Source organism: Balaenoptera physalus, assembly GCF_965194825.1.
Source record: "Balaenoptera physalus genome assembly, chromosome: 20".
In the NCBI taxonomy this organism is placed as follows: Eukaryota; Metazoa; Chordata; class Mammalia; order Artiodactyla; family Balaenopteridae; genus Balaenoptera; species Balaenoptera physalus.
Window position 1 is genome coordinate 49,620,479 of NC_138901.1, and position 16,475 is coordinate 49,636,953.

At 38.6% G+C, this 16,475-nt stretch overlaps 1 protein-coding gene across 9 annotated transcripts in view; it reads right to left on the bottom strand.

Annotated features, from left to right (window-relative positions):
- The window catches only part of SSH2 (slingshot protein phosphatase 2), a 242,145-nt gene that overhangs the window by 46,680 nt on the left and 178,990 nt on the right, over positions 1-16,475 (bottom strand). For all 9 annotated transcript variants that reach the window (XM_082443406.1, XM_082443410.1, XM_082443407.1 and 6 more), the window contains 2 exons: positions 16,372-16,475; positions 10,887-10,951 (listed from right to left, as the gene is read on the bottom strand). In XM_082443406.1, the coding sequence (XP_082299532.1) occupies positions 10,887-10,951; positions 16,372-16,475 (169 nt within the window). The remainder of the gene's footprint in view (positions 1-10,886; positions 10,952-16,371) is intronic.

Genomic DNA, 16,475 nt, shown 5'->3' on the forward strand with positions numbered 1-16,475 from the left:
TATAACATACTCTCCCACCCCCATTCCTTATCTCAGAAGAGAAACCGTTCCAATCCTATCACCTGGCTCAAGAAATTTGTCACAAATTTGATAGAAATTTCTATTTGGAATTCTTTCAGCGCTACTCTTCTTGGAGTCTCCTCCTTCGTTCTGTCACTATTCCAAAAGTGGCCAGGCAAAGAAAAAAAAGAGACATCAAATGACCCACTTAGAAAGGCAGAGGTGAGTCTCTCCTGGCTATCTTTTCACCTCTATTCTGATACTCCTAGGAAAAGCTACTTGTAAGCACAAACACCTGAAGTAACTACATTAAGCTTGTCTCTAATAAAGAGCTGATACACCAAGAATGTAATTCCCACCATACTAACTCCATGTACCAGGTAGAGAGCTGTATTGCTGACTTTTATGTTCCATGAAATAACAGAACATTTCAAACCAAATTCACTTGTGAGAAGCTAAGAGGAACTAATATTTAAACTGACGAAGGTCTAGCCCTATTTGCCTGGGACCAAGTGAGCATTTTACACATAGAGCTATGAGTAGTAGTAAATGCACATGAGGAGGACTGACAGGCAGCACAGACTCTATGATTCTAGAAACATTCCACAAAATATTAAACTAACCAAAAACCTGGTGCAGGTAAACTAGAATTTCTTATAAACAAGATCTCAGATATTATTACATATCTAAACCTGGGCTTGCTTTGGCAAGCTCTGATCTAACTGTTCAGTTTCCTGAATATGTATGTTAGAGGCCTTTTATCCTGTCAAAGCTCTGAGAATTTCTGGAAAGGCTTACATGCAAATGGCATGGAAACAACTGAACTATGCTTCTGATCATTTATCTATAACTTCTATGCCAACTAGTGGGGACTGATTGGCTAAGTTGAAGCTGATAAAGGTAAAAACAAAAACAAACAAAAGAACTCCATAAATATTACCTATCATGCAAGCTACCAGGCCAAGTTAGCAGGTGGGTAGCAAGTTTCTTTGTGATATTCAAATAAAACATTAGTTGTTTCTCTTTTAAAAGTGAGGTGTGTATCTGTTTGTTTATCTATGAATCTATTTAAAATATAAAGAGCATTTCAAATGTTTGGCCCTCTCTTGCTTAATCTAATCAGAACAGAAGATCCTAAACCTAATGGGAAAGGCCCCAGTCATCTCACACTGATTTAGGCTTGAGTAACTGGCACATCACAGATTCATTCCATTTTAAGCTTCTTAGATGGAAGAATAGCACTTAGAGGTCTTGGGATTTGATCATGGACCTCTAGATAGCACCTGCAGTTATTACTAAACTTTTACTAAACGGAAGTGGAGCTTTAATCAGGGGGTGAGAAGCCATGACATTAACTTAACACCTACATCCTAATTAGAAGGACAAGATCAAATTTTTTTTTAAATTTATTTATTTTATTTATTTATTTTTGGCTGCGTTGGGTCTTCGTTGCTGCGCACGGGCTTTCTCTAGTTGCAGTGAGCGGGGGCTACTCTTTGTTGCTGTGCACGGGCTTCTTATTGCAGTGGCTTTTCTTGTTGTGGAGCACGGACTCTAGGCACACGGGCTTCAGTAGTTGTGGCACGTGGGCTTAGCTGCTCCATGGCATGTGGGATCTTCCTGGACCAGGACTTGAACCCGTGTCCCCTGCATCGGGAGGCGGATTATTAAGCACTGTGCCACCAGGGAAGCCCAAAATCAAATTTTTTATAAAAAATTTTTTTTGCAATGCCAGGAGACAGACCTGAGGCTTCAAAATTCCCTTTAAGCTTCAAGATTCTAGATTAAGGAAATAAATAAAAATTTAAGAGCCACAGCATAGAGAAAAAACTAATACCCACCCTGGTTTGAGGTTTATTTCACTCCTGTGTTGGGGAGATTGACAAAATCTAATACTCTAATTTGATTCATTAAGTCAATCAGAGAAATATAGTTTAAAATGGCAGTTTGCACATAGTACCCTAATATTAATTAGAATTGGCAGGAATTCCAATGTTTCCTCAGTTTCCAGAACTCACATGGAATAGATGACAAATAAGGCAACAATTCAGATGCATTTGATTAAAGTTCTTATTGAAAAGGATACTACTGAAGTTTACTCTAATCCCCCAAATAAAATAACATTTTGGATTTTTTTTTAATGTCTTTATTGGAGTATAATTGCTTTACAATGGTGTGTTAGTTTCTGCTTTATAACAAAGTGAATCAGCTATACATAAACATATATCTCCATATCTCCTCAACATTTTGGATTAAAAAAAATATTTTTCTTATCTATCTATCTATCTATCTATCTATGGCTGCGTTGGGTCTTCGTTGCTGCTCGCGGGCTTTCCCTAGTTGTGGCGGGCAGGGGCTACTCTTCGTTGTGGTGCACGGGCTCCTCATTGTGGTGGCTTCTCTTGTTGTGGAGCACAGGCTCAGTAGTTGTGGCTCACGGGCTCTAGAGTGCAGGCTCAGTAGTTGTGGCACACGGGCTTAGTTGCTCCATGGCATGTGGGATCTTCCCAGACCAGGGCTCGAACCTGTGTCTCCTGTATTGTCAGGTAGATTCTTAACCACTGTGCCACCAGGGAAGTCCCAACGTTTTGGATTTTAAAACGTGGCAGCAATAGCAACTGAGAAAATTATTCCAAGAAAGTCCATTTATTGCTAAATTTGGAATAGTACAAGTTTCAGGAGAACTGGATCCAGCAATCCTAGGTCTGAGAAGTCATCTCATTTTCTTTTTTTTTTTTTTTATAAATTTATTTATTTATGTATTTATTTTTGGCTGTGTTGGGTCTTCGTTTCTGTGCGAGGGCTTTCTCTAGTTGCGGCGAGCGGGGGCCACCCTTCATCGCGGTGCGCGGGCCTCTCACTGTCGCGGCCTCTCTTTGCAGAGCACAGGCTACAGACGCGCAGGCTCAGTAGTTGTGGCTCACGGGCCCAGTTGCTCCGCGGCATGTGGGATCTTCCCAGACCAGGGCTCGAACCTGTGTCCCCTGCATTGGCAGGCAGATTCTCAACCACTGCGCCACCAGGGAAGCCCCATCTCATTTTCAAAGCTCATCTTATCAAAGAATGTTAAAACTTCCCTTGTTTAAATGCTTAATCTGATTATAAGCAGTTCACAAACCAATACAACAACTTCTGCTCAGCATCATCCAGCATCAGGAAATACTCCTCCTTAAGTTTACATTGCACCTTTGTCTTTAATCTATTTCCAACAAGAATCTTACATCATGCCCCTACATGCAATGTTTATCCTGAGGGAAGCCACATTATAAAGTCCCAACGTTAGACAGGCAGCTCACGCAATCCATCAAGAAAGAAAGGTTTCAAAAGTATGCAAATATTAAATTCTAGCCAAAAGAACAAAGTTAATACCTAAAATTAAAATAGACTTCAGATGTGACACTAATGAACTAAAGAACACTGTCTTCAAAAGAAACAGAGCTTGAGGGAGTCTCTGGATTTTATTATTTTTTAAAATCTCTATGAAATTCTTAAAAAAAAGACCCTATGGGAGGACTTCCCTGGAGGTCCAGGGGTTAAGACTCTGCCCTTCCAATGCAGAGGGCGCGGGTCGGGGAACTAAGATCCCTCATGCCGCAGGGTGCGGCCAAAAAAAAAAAAACCCCTGCAAACCCAATGACTTATATCTGTGCGGGCATTAAAAACAGATTTATTTACTGACATGGAAAGATACCCACAGGAAAGTTTGACAAAAGCAGGTTATAAAACAACATTTAGATTTTCACCTGTTTGTTAAAAAAAAAAAAAAAAAAGATAAAAAAGGCACTCTGTCATGACACATACTTTTTTTCTTCTTTCATTTCTGAGCTCAGATCAAGTACAGAAACCTTAATTGTTATAAAGGTCAGTAGTAAAATCTTTTCATCATGGCTCAGAACTGATTAGCCTTTCATACACACACTGCCCCTCCCCCCAATCTCATTCAACCACTGACAAGTCTTCAGTGATCCACTGTCACCTTATAAGTACATAAGCCCGTACTTATGTTTTAAATTACTTTATACTTTTGCTTCTCAGTACTACAGAGATCATGCATTAGGTAGACTGCAAGGTTTTCTGATGCTCAGATTTGGCTGTTTTCATCACTGACCCAGTTCAGTAAGAGCAGATCGCAGAGAATCAGACACATACTCTTACACGTACACTTAAGACTAGAAGGATACTCATCCAAAGAGTAAGAATGGTTTTCTTGGAGTATAGGACACAAAGTGATTTTTACTTTGCCTTTATGCCTTTCTTGTACTGTCTGATTAAAAAAAAAAAAAAATTAACCCCTTTTTCTTTTTGGGAAAAAAAAAACAAAACCAAAAAACTCATTTTCTTAAATTTTCCTGCAAATTACTCAAAAACAACTCCTAGTACCTTGTCAGCACCTCACTGCTAGTTAAAAACACTAGCTGAAGTTACTTTAAATGTTAGGAAAGCTCTTAATTTCCCAGTCTTTTTTTTTTTTTTTAATTAAATGGGTCTTTGATAATGTGCAAGAGTACTGTAAAACCACTGCCTTCATTTTTTCAGCTATGGTTTTCCTAGGTACTAAAGTTAACGCTTAAGATTGTATTTACAATGCAGAGCTTCCTTGGAGGAAAAATTAGTTTAGTCCTATTTTCAATGCTAAAGCAAAATGTGGGATTTAGTGCCTTTATTTGTTGTTGGGTTATTAAAAAAAATAAAAGCAGGAATTTCAGTTAACTATCAAACTTTTAACCTTATGCACAATCCCCAGAATGAGAGTTTCAGCATTTCAAATTTAATTCAAAACAAAAGGCTTTGCTTTGAGTCTACAAATGCTCCTTTCAGTTAGAAAAGTGCTAATTTGTCCAAAGTCACACAATGTATTCACTCATTTTCTTGAAGATGACTCACTCAATAATCTGAAACATAATGACTATGTGTTTGTAACAATTCAAAACAACTGCTGTAAAATGGCTTGTTGCTTGAACTCTGAATTAATTCAAAGGCGTCAGTTACATTTTTTGAATTTATATTTTATAAATGTAAAGGAGCTGAAGCTGCATACTTTAGCAGGAAAGAAAAAATTTAATTGCCAATTCTGCCTTCGTAACTGCTCCCTTATGCTTTCGCAAGTCTCTTGTGGTTGAAATTATTTTAACATTCAGAGGTGCAATCCAAACTCTGGAATTTTATTAATGAGAAAGAGATAAATTGAGTGATAGACCTCAGCTTTAGCTCTACCAAAGCACATAATTTTTGGAAACTAGCCACAAATTTCTATCTCTATTTCTAATATATGCAAGTGACCATTATTATGGGTTTTAGAGGGGTTGTTCTCAAAGTGTGACTCCTGGACCAGCACCATCAGCATCACTTGAAAACTTATTAAAAATGTAAATTATCACTGCCTCTCGCTCCCCAAATCAAACTCTTCAGGTGGAGTCCAGCAAATGTCAGTTTAACAAAGCTCTGGAGGTGATTCTGATGTACTCTAAAGTTTGAGCATCACTGCTTTAAAATACTAATGCTGTAAGAACTGGACCCCACTTTTTTCACTTAAAAAGAAGTGTTTAAGATAGAAGTATATCAAGAAATATAGACAAGATTTATGTAAGTATAATGCTACATTAGGATTAGGATATAAAATAATTATGGAGGGATTTCTTATTTCAATTCCTTTAAATTTCAAAGTGAGTTTCTCAACAAAAATTAGTGGCCATGTCAAGAAGGCTACAGAGGCAGCATTCAGGAGAAAAAATGACAGAATCTAAACACAGAATGATCAGTGTAATTACCATACAGTTCAGAGGGCTGATCATCAACTTTCCAATCATTCATGTATTCTACTCATTATCTCTCTTCCCAGACACAAAGCAGAGATCAGCTATTTGGATTTCCACAGATACATTAAGTTCAATTTCCAAGTTATCACCTTAGCCCAGAAGGGCTCGTCACCACGCACCTGGATTACTGCAATAACTACCCAGCAGGCTTCCTGATTTAAGTTGGCTGCCTCCTCCCCTCTATTCTGTATTAGCTTCTGAGGAATATTTCTTAAATACTGTAGCTGTCAAGTGCTCATGGAACATTCTCCAGGATAGATCATATCTTGAGTCAAAATCAAGCCCTGGTAAATTTAAGAAAATTGAAATCGTATCAAGTATCTTTCCCGACCACAACACTATGAGACTAGATATCAATTACAGGAAAAAATCTGTAAAAAATACGAACACATGGAGGCTAAACAATACACTACTAAATAACCAAGAGATCACTGAAGAAATCAAAGAGGAAATCAAAAAATACCTAGAAACAAATGACAATGAAAACATGACGACCCAAAACCTACGGGATGCAGCAAAAGCAATTCTAAGAGGGACGTTTATAGCAATACAATCCTACCTCAAGAAAGAAGAAACATCTCAAATAAACAACCTAACCTTACACCTAAAGCAATTAGAGATAGAAGAACAAAAAACCCCCAAAGTTAGCAGAAGGAAAGAAATCATAAAGATCAGATCAGAAATAAATGAAAAAGAAATGAAGGAAACGATAGCCAAGATCAAAAAAACTAAAAGCTGGTTCTTTGAGAAGATAAACAAAATTGATAAACCATTAGCCAGACTCATCAAGAAAAAAAGGGAGAAGACTCAAATCAATAGAATTAGAAATGAAAAAGGAGAAGTAACAACTGACACTGCAGAAATACAAAGGATCATGAGAGATTACCACAAGCAACTCTATGCCAATAAAATGGACAAATTCTTAGAAAAGCACAACCTTCCAAGACTGAACCAGGAAGAAATAGAAAATATAAACAGACCAATCATAAGCACTGAAATTGAAACTGTGAGAAAAATCTTCTAACAAACAAAAGCCCAGGACCAGATGGCTTCACAGGCAAATTCTACCAAACATTTAGAGAAGAGCTAACACCTATCCTTCTCAAACTCTTCCAAAATATAGCAGAGGGAGGAACACTCCTAAACTCATTCTACGAGGCCACTATCACCCTGATGCCAAAACCAGACAAAGATGTCACAAAAAAAGAAAACTACAGGCCAACATCACTGATGAACATAGATGCAAAAATCCTCAACAAAATACTAGCAAACAGAATCTAGCAGCACATTAAAAGGATCATACACCATGATCAACTGGGGTTTATCCCAGGAACGCAAGGATTCTTCAATATAGGCAAATCAATCAATGTGATACACCATATTAACAAATTGAAGGAGAAAAACCATATGATCATCTCAATAGATGCAGAAAAAGCTTTCGACAAAATTCAACACCCATTTATGATAAACACTCTCCAGAAAGTAGGCATAGAGGGAACTTACCTCAACATAATAAAGGCCACATATGACAAACCCACAGCCAACATTGTTCTCCATGGTGAAAAACTGAAACCATTTCCACTAAGATCAGGAACAAGACAAGGTTGCCCACTCGTACCACTATTATGCAACATAGTTTTGGAAGTTTTAGCCACAGCAATCAGAGAAGAAAAAGACATAAAAGGAATTCAAATCAGAAAAGAAGAAGTAAAACTGTCACTGTTTGCAGATGACATGATACTAGACATAGAGAATCCTAAAGATGCTACCAGAAGACTACTAGAGCTAATCAGTGAATTTGGTAAAGAAACAGGATACAAAATTAATGCACAGAAATCTCTTGCATTCCTATTCACTAATGATGAAAAATCTGAAAGAGAAATTAAGGAAACACTCCCATTTACCACTGCAACAAAAAGAATAAAATACCTAGGAATAAACCTACCTAAAGAGACAAAAGACCTGTATGCAGGAAACTATAAGACACTGATGAAAGAAATTAAAGATGATACTAACAGATGGAGAGATATACCATGTTTTTGGATTGGAAGAATCAACATTGTGAAAATGACTCTACTACCCAAAGCAATCTACAGATTCATCGCAATCCTTATCAAACTACCAATGGCATTTTTCACAGAACTAGAACAAAATATTCCACAATTTGTATGGAAACACAAAAGACCCTGAATAGCCAAAGCAATCTTGATAAAGAAAAACGGAGCTGGAGGAATCAGGCTCCCTGACCTCAGACTATACTACAAAGCTACAGTAATCAAGACAGTACGGTACTGGCACAAAAACAGAAATATAGATTAATGGAACAGGATAGAAAGCCCAGAGATAACCCATGCACATATGGTCACCTTATCTTTGATAAAGGAGGCAAGAGAATACAATGGAGAAAAGACAGCCTCTTCAATAAGTGGTGCTGGGAAAACTGGACAGCTTCATGTAAAAGAAAGAAATTAGAACACTCCCTAACACTGTACACAAAAATAAACTCAAAATGGATTAGAGACCTAAATGTAAGGCCAGACACTATCAAACTCTTAGAGGAAAACACAGGCAGAACACTCTGTGACATAAATCACAGCAAGATCCTTTTTGACCTGCCTCCTAGAGAAATGGAAAGAAAAACAAAATTAAACAAATGGGACCTAATGAAACTTAAAAGCTTTTGCACAGCAAAGGAAACCATCAACAAGACGAAAAGACAACCCTCAGAATGGGAGAAAATATTTGCAAACGAAGCAACTGACAAAGGATTAATCCAAAATATACAAGCAGCTCACACAGCTCAATATCAAAAAAACAAACAACCCAATCCAAAAATGGGCAGAAGACCTAAATAGACATTTCTCCAAAGAAGATACACAGATTGCCAGCAAACACATGAAAGGATGCTCAACATCACTAATCATTAGAGAAATATGCAAATCAAAACTACAATGAGGTATCACCTCACACCAGTCAGAATGGCCATCATTAAAAAATCTACAAACAATAAATGCTGGAGAGGGTGTGGAGAAAAGGGAACCCTCTTGCACTGTTGGTGGGAATGTAAATTGATACAGCCACTATGGAGAACAGCATGGAGGTTCCTTAAAAAACTAAAAATAGAACTACCATACAACCCAGCAATCCCACTACTGGGCATATACCCTGAGAAAATCATAATTCAAAAAGAGTCACGTACCACAATGTTCATTGCAGCTCTACTTACAATAGCCAGGACATGAAAGCAACCTAAGTGTCCATTGACAGACGAATGGATAAAGAAGGTGTGGCACATATATACAATGGAATATGAGCCATAAAAAGAAACGAAATTGAGTTATTTGTAGTGAGGTGGATGGACCTAGAGTCTGTCATACAGAGTGAAGTGAGTCAGAAAGAGAAAAACAAATACAGTATGCTAACACGTATATATGGAATCTAAAAAAAAAAAAAAAAATGGTTCTGAAGAACCTATGGGCAGGACAGGAATAGAGACGCAGACGTAGAGAATGGACTTGAAGACACGGGGAGCGGGAAGGGTAAGCTGGGACGAAGTGAGAGAGTAGCATGGACATATATACACTACCAAGTGTAAAATAGATAGCTAGTGGGAAGCAGCCGCATAGCACAGGGAGATCAGCTCGGTGTTTTGCATCCACCTAGAGGGGTGGGATAGGGAGGGTGGGAGGGAGACGCAAGAGGGAGGAGATATGGGGATATATGTATATGCATAGCTGATTCACTTCGTTATACAGCAGAAACTAACACACCATTGTAAAGCAATTATACTCCAATACAGATGTTTAAAAAAAAAAAATACTGTAGCTGTCCCATGTAACTTCTTGGCTCAAAAACCTCTAATGCTTCACTACAGATTACTGAAGAGGTAGAGGTACGAAAGGTATTAAATATCAGGGGGTCAGATACGGAATGTAAATGAGTGGAGTAGTCCACGTGAAGATTAAATGGGTAGAAATACTTTTCACTTTCCACAAAGAATCATACTCATCCCATTTTTACTTTCCTACTTTTATTAGATGTCTTACTATAAGGCAACAGTGAAGGAATGATGACAAATGGTGACACTTGGCTTTAGTGTGCAGGAGACAACAGAATACGTACAAATTACAGTAAATTAAGAACCCAGGCCACACTTATGCCCTCCCCCTACCAAGTCTAGCCAAGTTTTGCCATGTAAGAATAAGGTCCCAGTGTTGCCAGAATTCTTGATTTTTTGAAGAAAAGCCCCAAGTCTGGATTTCTACGTGAAATCATCCAGCTTTAAAATTCTGGCTCAGATTTAAAACAACGACAACAGCAACAAAAACCACTGTGTGGTCCAAACAAAACATATCTCTGGCCTGTGGACTGCCAGATTGAGACCTCTAGTTTGGAGCATTAAGTCCCTATTTGCCTGCCTTGTCTTTTGGTATCTTAACTTCCCTGTATTAACAACAGTCCCTATACTTAGGCAGCATTTTATACTCTTTGATATGCTTTAGTGTCTGTTTGATTCTCTCAACTGTGAGAGGTAGAAAAGAGATAAGGAAGCAGGCACAGACAGACAAAGTGATTTGTCCAACATCACAGGGTTGTCTGTAAGCCCAGGTCTCCTGACTCTGAGACCAGCATAAACCTTTGGCCACTTTACTCTCTCCCTGTCCCGCTTATGTGTGCTTTTGCTTCAGTCATGCCCTCATCTAGAATGATTGTCTTCTTTCCTTCTGCCAATCTCATCATCTTTCAAGACCCAGCTTAAGCTCTACTGTCTATATAAAACCTTCCTCAACTAGGTTAAGTGGCCCAGTTTCTTTTTTCTGAATTTTAATTGGTGTTATGGTCAGTAAGTTACAAACTGGTGCTCATCAAGTCTTGAACCAAATTATTTCACATCATTTCAGATTAACTCATATCCCCAGTTACATTCTAAGTTCTTTGATGATGGGGACATGCCATTCTTCTTTTCTATTCCACACAGTTTTTATGCTGGGACATAAAAATGACTGTTTAATGTTTGCTATCTTAGACAGTCTTTTGAGGAAGAAAGTTATAATAATACCTCTAACTTACCAGCCTGATGTTGTCTTCTGGGCGGAGTAATATGAACATTGCTTGGAGATGCTGTTGGAGATCACCTGGTGAAATTTACGAAACAAAGGATAATTATTCTCCATTGTAATGTTAACAGAGAGGATTCCTTCTACCCTAATAACTTGTGTAAAAGAAAGTTCTGGTTCACTGAGGGACTCTAATTAGACACAGAAATTGAGTGAGTGTCTTAATATGAATGGTAGACTGGATCTCTATACATTCACTTTTAAGTCTACACTACATTAAAATTTGCTTCGTGTTTGTCCTATGAAAGCTGCACTTGAAACCAGTCAGTTTTGTACCATGATTGATGTTGATGAGAGCGATGGTGCAATGTGTTGGGCAGAGAAAGCACTGGCTGTGCTTTCAGGCCCACTGAAGGTGGAATCAAGGGAATCTTGAAATTGGGATGTATGGTATACAGTGTTAGAATTATCTCTAACTTTTAAAAAGCTAACCATTTTGCCATTCTTATCTCTGTAATTGTGATATTCAGTTGCACTTAATCTAAGAAGAATTTTAGATTCCCCCCTAGAATAATGTCAACAGTTAAAAATGATTTCCACATCAGTAGCTGATATTAAAAAGACACTTTACTTATTAAATACTGCAGATCTCAAGGGATATATATTCTAGTGAACATATTATTAGGTGCTTTAAAATGGTCAATCAGGGACTTCCCTGGTGGCGCAGTGGTTAAGAATCTGCCTGCCAATGCAGGGGACACAGGGTCGAGCCCTGGTCCGGGAAGATCCCACATGCCGCGGAGCAACAAAGCCCGTGCACCACAACTACTGAAGCCCGCACACCTAGAGCCCGTGCTCCGCAACAAGAGAAGCCACTGCAATGAGAAGCCCTCGAACCGCAACGAAGAGTAGTGCCTGCTCGCCGCCAACTAGAGAAAGCCCACGCGCAGCAACAAGGACCCAACACAGCCAAAAATAAAATAAATAAATAAATAAAAAATGGCCAATCATTATTTCAATCCTCACTTGCTTTTATACATTCTATAAAACTAAGTTAAATTTCTTTGTATTAAACTATTATAGATTTCCTCAATTTCCCTGTTCTGTACTAGAAAATCGGAAGCTTTGGCTAGTAGATAATTAGATAATGTGCTGTCATAAACGATAACAATCAGAGAACAAAAAAACTTCATTCCTGCCCAACCCTTTTTCAAGAGTCTAAAGTGAGTAATATAGCTGCATAATCATGGATGCCACCGTAACCTGTTCTCACATTGGTCTTGGAATCTACATACATGATTTTCATCCACATAACTTCACAGCTGTTAATGATGAGATGAAATGCTGATATGTTCAAGAAGTAGAGAGACAGGAAGAAAAAAAAAGTAGGTTGGCAAACAAGTGTGTTTGTCCCTTGTGGCTTGTGGGATCTTAGTTCTTTGACCAGGGATTGAATCCGGGGCCCCTGGCAGTGAAAGTGTGGAGTCCTAACCTTAAAGAATAGTTTTCTTGCCTTTTTCTCCCCCTCATTTTACTGCTGGCTTCTGACCAATTCCACTATTGCAGAATCTTTCAACTTTCAAAATTAAGAGTCATTATGTTTGGCCATTCTACTCTACTTCAAACCCAGAGACAGAATCTAAGTCTCATGTGCAAGAACCAGTGTGGGTTCGCAGTACAAATCCAAGAGAAATGAAAGCATATGTCCACACAGAAAACCTGTACACAAATGTTCATAGCAGCATTATTCATATTAGCCCCCAAATGGAAAAAACTCAAACGTCTATTAACTGATGAATGGATAAATAAAATGTGGTATATCCATACACTGGAATATTATTCAATCATAAAAAGGAATAAAGTACTGTTACATACTATAACATGGGTGAGCCTTGAAAGGAGCCATGTCTCAAAAGATTGTTTATATGGTTCCACTTATATGGAACACCCAGAACAGGCAAATCTATAGAGACAGAAAGTAGATTAGTGATTGTTTAGGGCTAGGAGGGAGGGTGGGGGATACAGGGAGTGACTGCTAATGGGTACTGGGTTGCTTTTTGGGGTGATGAAAATGTTCTAAAATTAGATTGCGGTGATGGCTACACAACTCTGTGAATATACTAAAAAAAAATCACTGACTGTACACTTCAAATGGGTAAATTGGGTGAAAAATATGGTATTTATGTCTCAATAAAGCTGTTAAAAGTAAAAGAATCAGCGTGGGGAGACAAAGTGTTAGGTTTAAACAATGAAGAATGACTACAGTTACAATTGAGGTAAGCAGCTCAGGCTTTTAAAAAATTAAGTTTCCTTTTGTTGTGTCAGGACAAATAACCTGAAGAAAGAATTTTCAGGATGGAGAACTTCTAGAGGAGAAACATTTCTGGGCAAACAGCAGCCTTAAGACTCCACTCCAAGCACTACTGGCCCAAAGATCTAGCTGGACCTTCTTAGAAGGTCCGACAAAAGTCAGGGAGCCCTACCCCTACAGTAGGGCTTCTTACGCAGGCTGGGTATGTGGAAGCTCAGGTTTGCTAGTGGTGAAAAGTACTGCCATGAGGTACTTCCTCTTGGGAAAAACTGTCCTTCACAGAGACTAACAGAGGCAATATACCCGTACCATTAAGATCCTTTTCCTACATTTTGTTTTCATAGACTTCACTGCTGGTAGCCAAGTTTTAGACTTCAGTTTGATTTTAAAGACTTTTGGTTGTTTCTCTTTAAAATGTTAGCAGACATTCACTTATGATATCACTTTTTGATTACAAAAAAGTACTTGGATATTTTTAATGAAGCCCAGATAAAATTCTAACTCATTCGTTCAAGAAATATGCATAAGAAAGTACAATTAGACAGAGTAAGCCCTTGATCTGCTCGCAATTCTGCCATCATCTTTCAGTTACTGCGGGCTCAGCCAAGGGAGCTCCAGCTTATGTGAAGGTCTGGCTCTGTGAGCTGCATTTATACTCACACTGCCTCATCTGTTCTGGTCTGGATCACAAGTAAAGTCCATTCATCTTGTGTTAAATCTGCTTTTCTTTTTGGTATGGAGAAAGCTAAGTGAACAAGGTCAAGTAGAAACCTGGGTGGCAGCTGAGTGTGGAAGTCTGACCAAAGAAAAAGACCAACCAGGGCCAGGAGCTTTAAAAGCCACTGACCCCACTTACTATTACATGCCACAGAGCAATTTGCCTAACATCTTAGTCAGACAAGCTGGATTTAAACCAATATTTTGTCTTCTTTTTACTGTGATAAATATCCACACCAAACAGAAACACAAAGCTCAGCTGGGTCTACTTCCTCTGTGCATTCAAGTTTTGGTGGGGGTGGGGAGGAGTTTCCCCCTTGACTCTGGTGGTTGGCATTGAAGAGGAAGGGTTTTAGAAAATGTAGTACAAAGTTAATTTTCCAAAGAGTTTTTTCACCTGCCTCTTTTAAAAATTTTCCATGGCCGGAGAGTTTTGGTAGGAGGATAATACTGTCCAATGAGATGGATTATAATTCTGAGCTGCTACATTTGGAACTAGATGAAGGTCCAAACAAGAAGTAGGGCAGCCACTAAAATAGCTAAGATTACCTGCACTGGAGTTAAACTCACTACTGGCTCAATGGGACCCAGTACTTCTGGCTTTCACCTCTGACCTACACACTCAAGGTTTACAGTCTTCTTTGTTCTCTTAGTAATTCCAATTTCTTCCACTCCTGGACATCACACGTCATCAAAATGGCACATTTTGGACAATAAGCAAACACTCTTTGGATAGCACTAATTGGGATTTCTCTAATTGGTGTCCTCAGGACAACTGACTTTGTTTTTCCCCCCAAAATGACACTAGTTAGGCTTGCTGTTAGAAGAGAGGCATAAGGCTGATTATCTTCCTTTAAACTGTGGATATCCTATACCTGGAGGCCTCTTTCTCTAGACAAACTTTCTTTGATTCTTTCTTAACCTCATCACCACAATGCACCTGACTATAGAGAAGTCAAACATATGGAAATATTAAATGCGTACACTACTGTTAGTGGCTGTGATACAGTGATTTATAATAAAAAAATATATATATTTGGTCTTTGTCCAGTTTCTGGCACAGAGCTCTTAACATCATTGGAATTTCTTTCTTTTTTTTTTTTTTTAACATCTTTATTGGAGTATAATTGCTTTACAGTGGTCATTGGAATTTCTTAAGTGATGTGGAGCAAAGAAGGTGTCTTTTGTTCTATTAATGACTTGACTCTATGAAAGCACCTAGGGATGGGGGCTGGTTGCCAGGGGAACCAACCGTGTGATTAGAGGGTTGGAACTTCCTTATCTGGGCAGGGGAGAGGGGCTGGAAGTTCAATGGATCACCAATAGCCAACAATTGAATTAATCCTGCCAGTGTAATGAACCCTCCACAAAAACCCAAAAGGGCAGGGCTCAGAGTGCTTCCAGATTGGTGAACACATGGAGATTTGGGGAGGGCATACACTCAGAGAGGGCACAGAAGCTCCGTGCCCCTTCCCACATACCTTGCCCTACGCGTCTCTTCCATCTGGCTGTTCCTGAGTTACATCCTTTTATAATAAGCCAGTAATCCAATAAGTAAAATGTTTCTCTGAGTTCTGTGAGCTGCTCTAGCAAATTAAACAAACCCAAGGAAGGGGTCATTGGAACTTCCAATCTACAGACAACCCGGACTTGTGACTGGCACCTGAAGTGGGGGGTAAGGGGGGCAGCCTTATACAACTGAGCCCTTAACCTGTGGAATCTGACACTATCTCCAAGGAGATAGTGTCAGAGTTAGGTTGAATTGCAGGACACCCAGCTGGTGTCTGAGAATTGCTTGGATGTGTGGGGAAACAAGCCTCACATTGGTATTGGGTGCAGAATATTAGTGGGTTATTTCAAAATCAGAGTATTATACTTATCTCTAAGTGAACATTTATTTGATGATTCCTTGTTTCTATAAAAGTCCTCTGAATTAAATTTCCAGTCTTTTTAGCGTGAACACAATCAAGAAATAGACTCTGGTATTTAAGAACTGGTATTTTAATATGTGATATGATAACTCTTGTTAACACAATAGTGCTACTGAATTTATTTATATTAGTAATATACCATATTAGTCTCCTCATAACATCACTAGAGAGCAGACAGAAAAAAAAAAGTCATCTTTGGTTAATTGATTTTGCATAGAGTCTGAAGAAACATCTGAACATCTTTTAGCTGATTACCAAAACCTTAATTGAGATGTCACATAAGACTTCATTAGCGTATTTTTGTACCTGATTATTTTTCCAACAAAAATTTATTGAACATCTACTTCGTGTATAAGGTATTCTGCTAAGTGCCAGAAATATGGTCTATGAGAGCGAAAGAAAAGTGATTACAGCATAGTACAATGCTTTCTTTCACTATTACAGAACTGTTGAAGAAATGGCAATGAGGTAGTCAGTCTTTTAGAACAAAACAAAAGGCAAAGAAACCAAGAAAAGGAATGGCATATGTGGAGCTTTACCTGCATGCTTATTGCGTCGGTGGCTGATTCTTGGTGTGGATGAGCCATTTCCCCGTGGTAGAAAAAGGGCAGCACCTTTGACAGTTAGAAAGCTCTCGCTGATG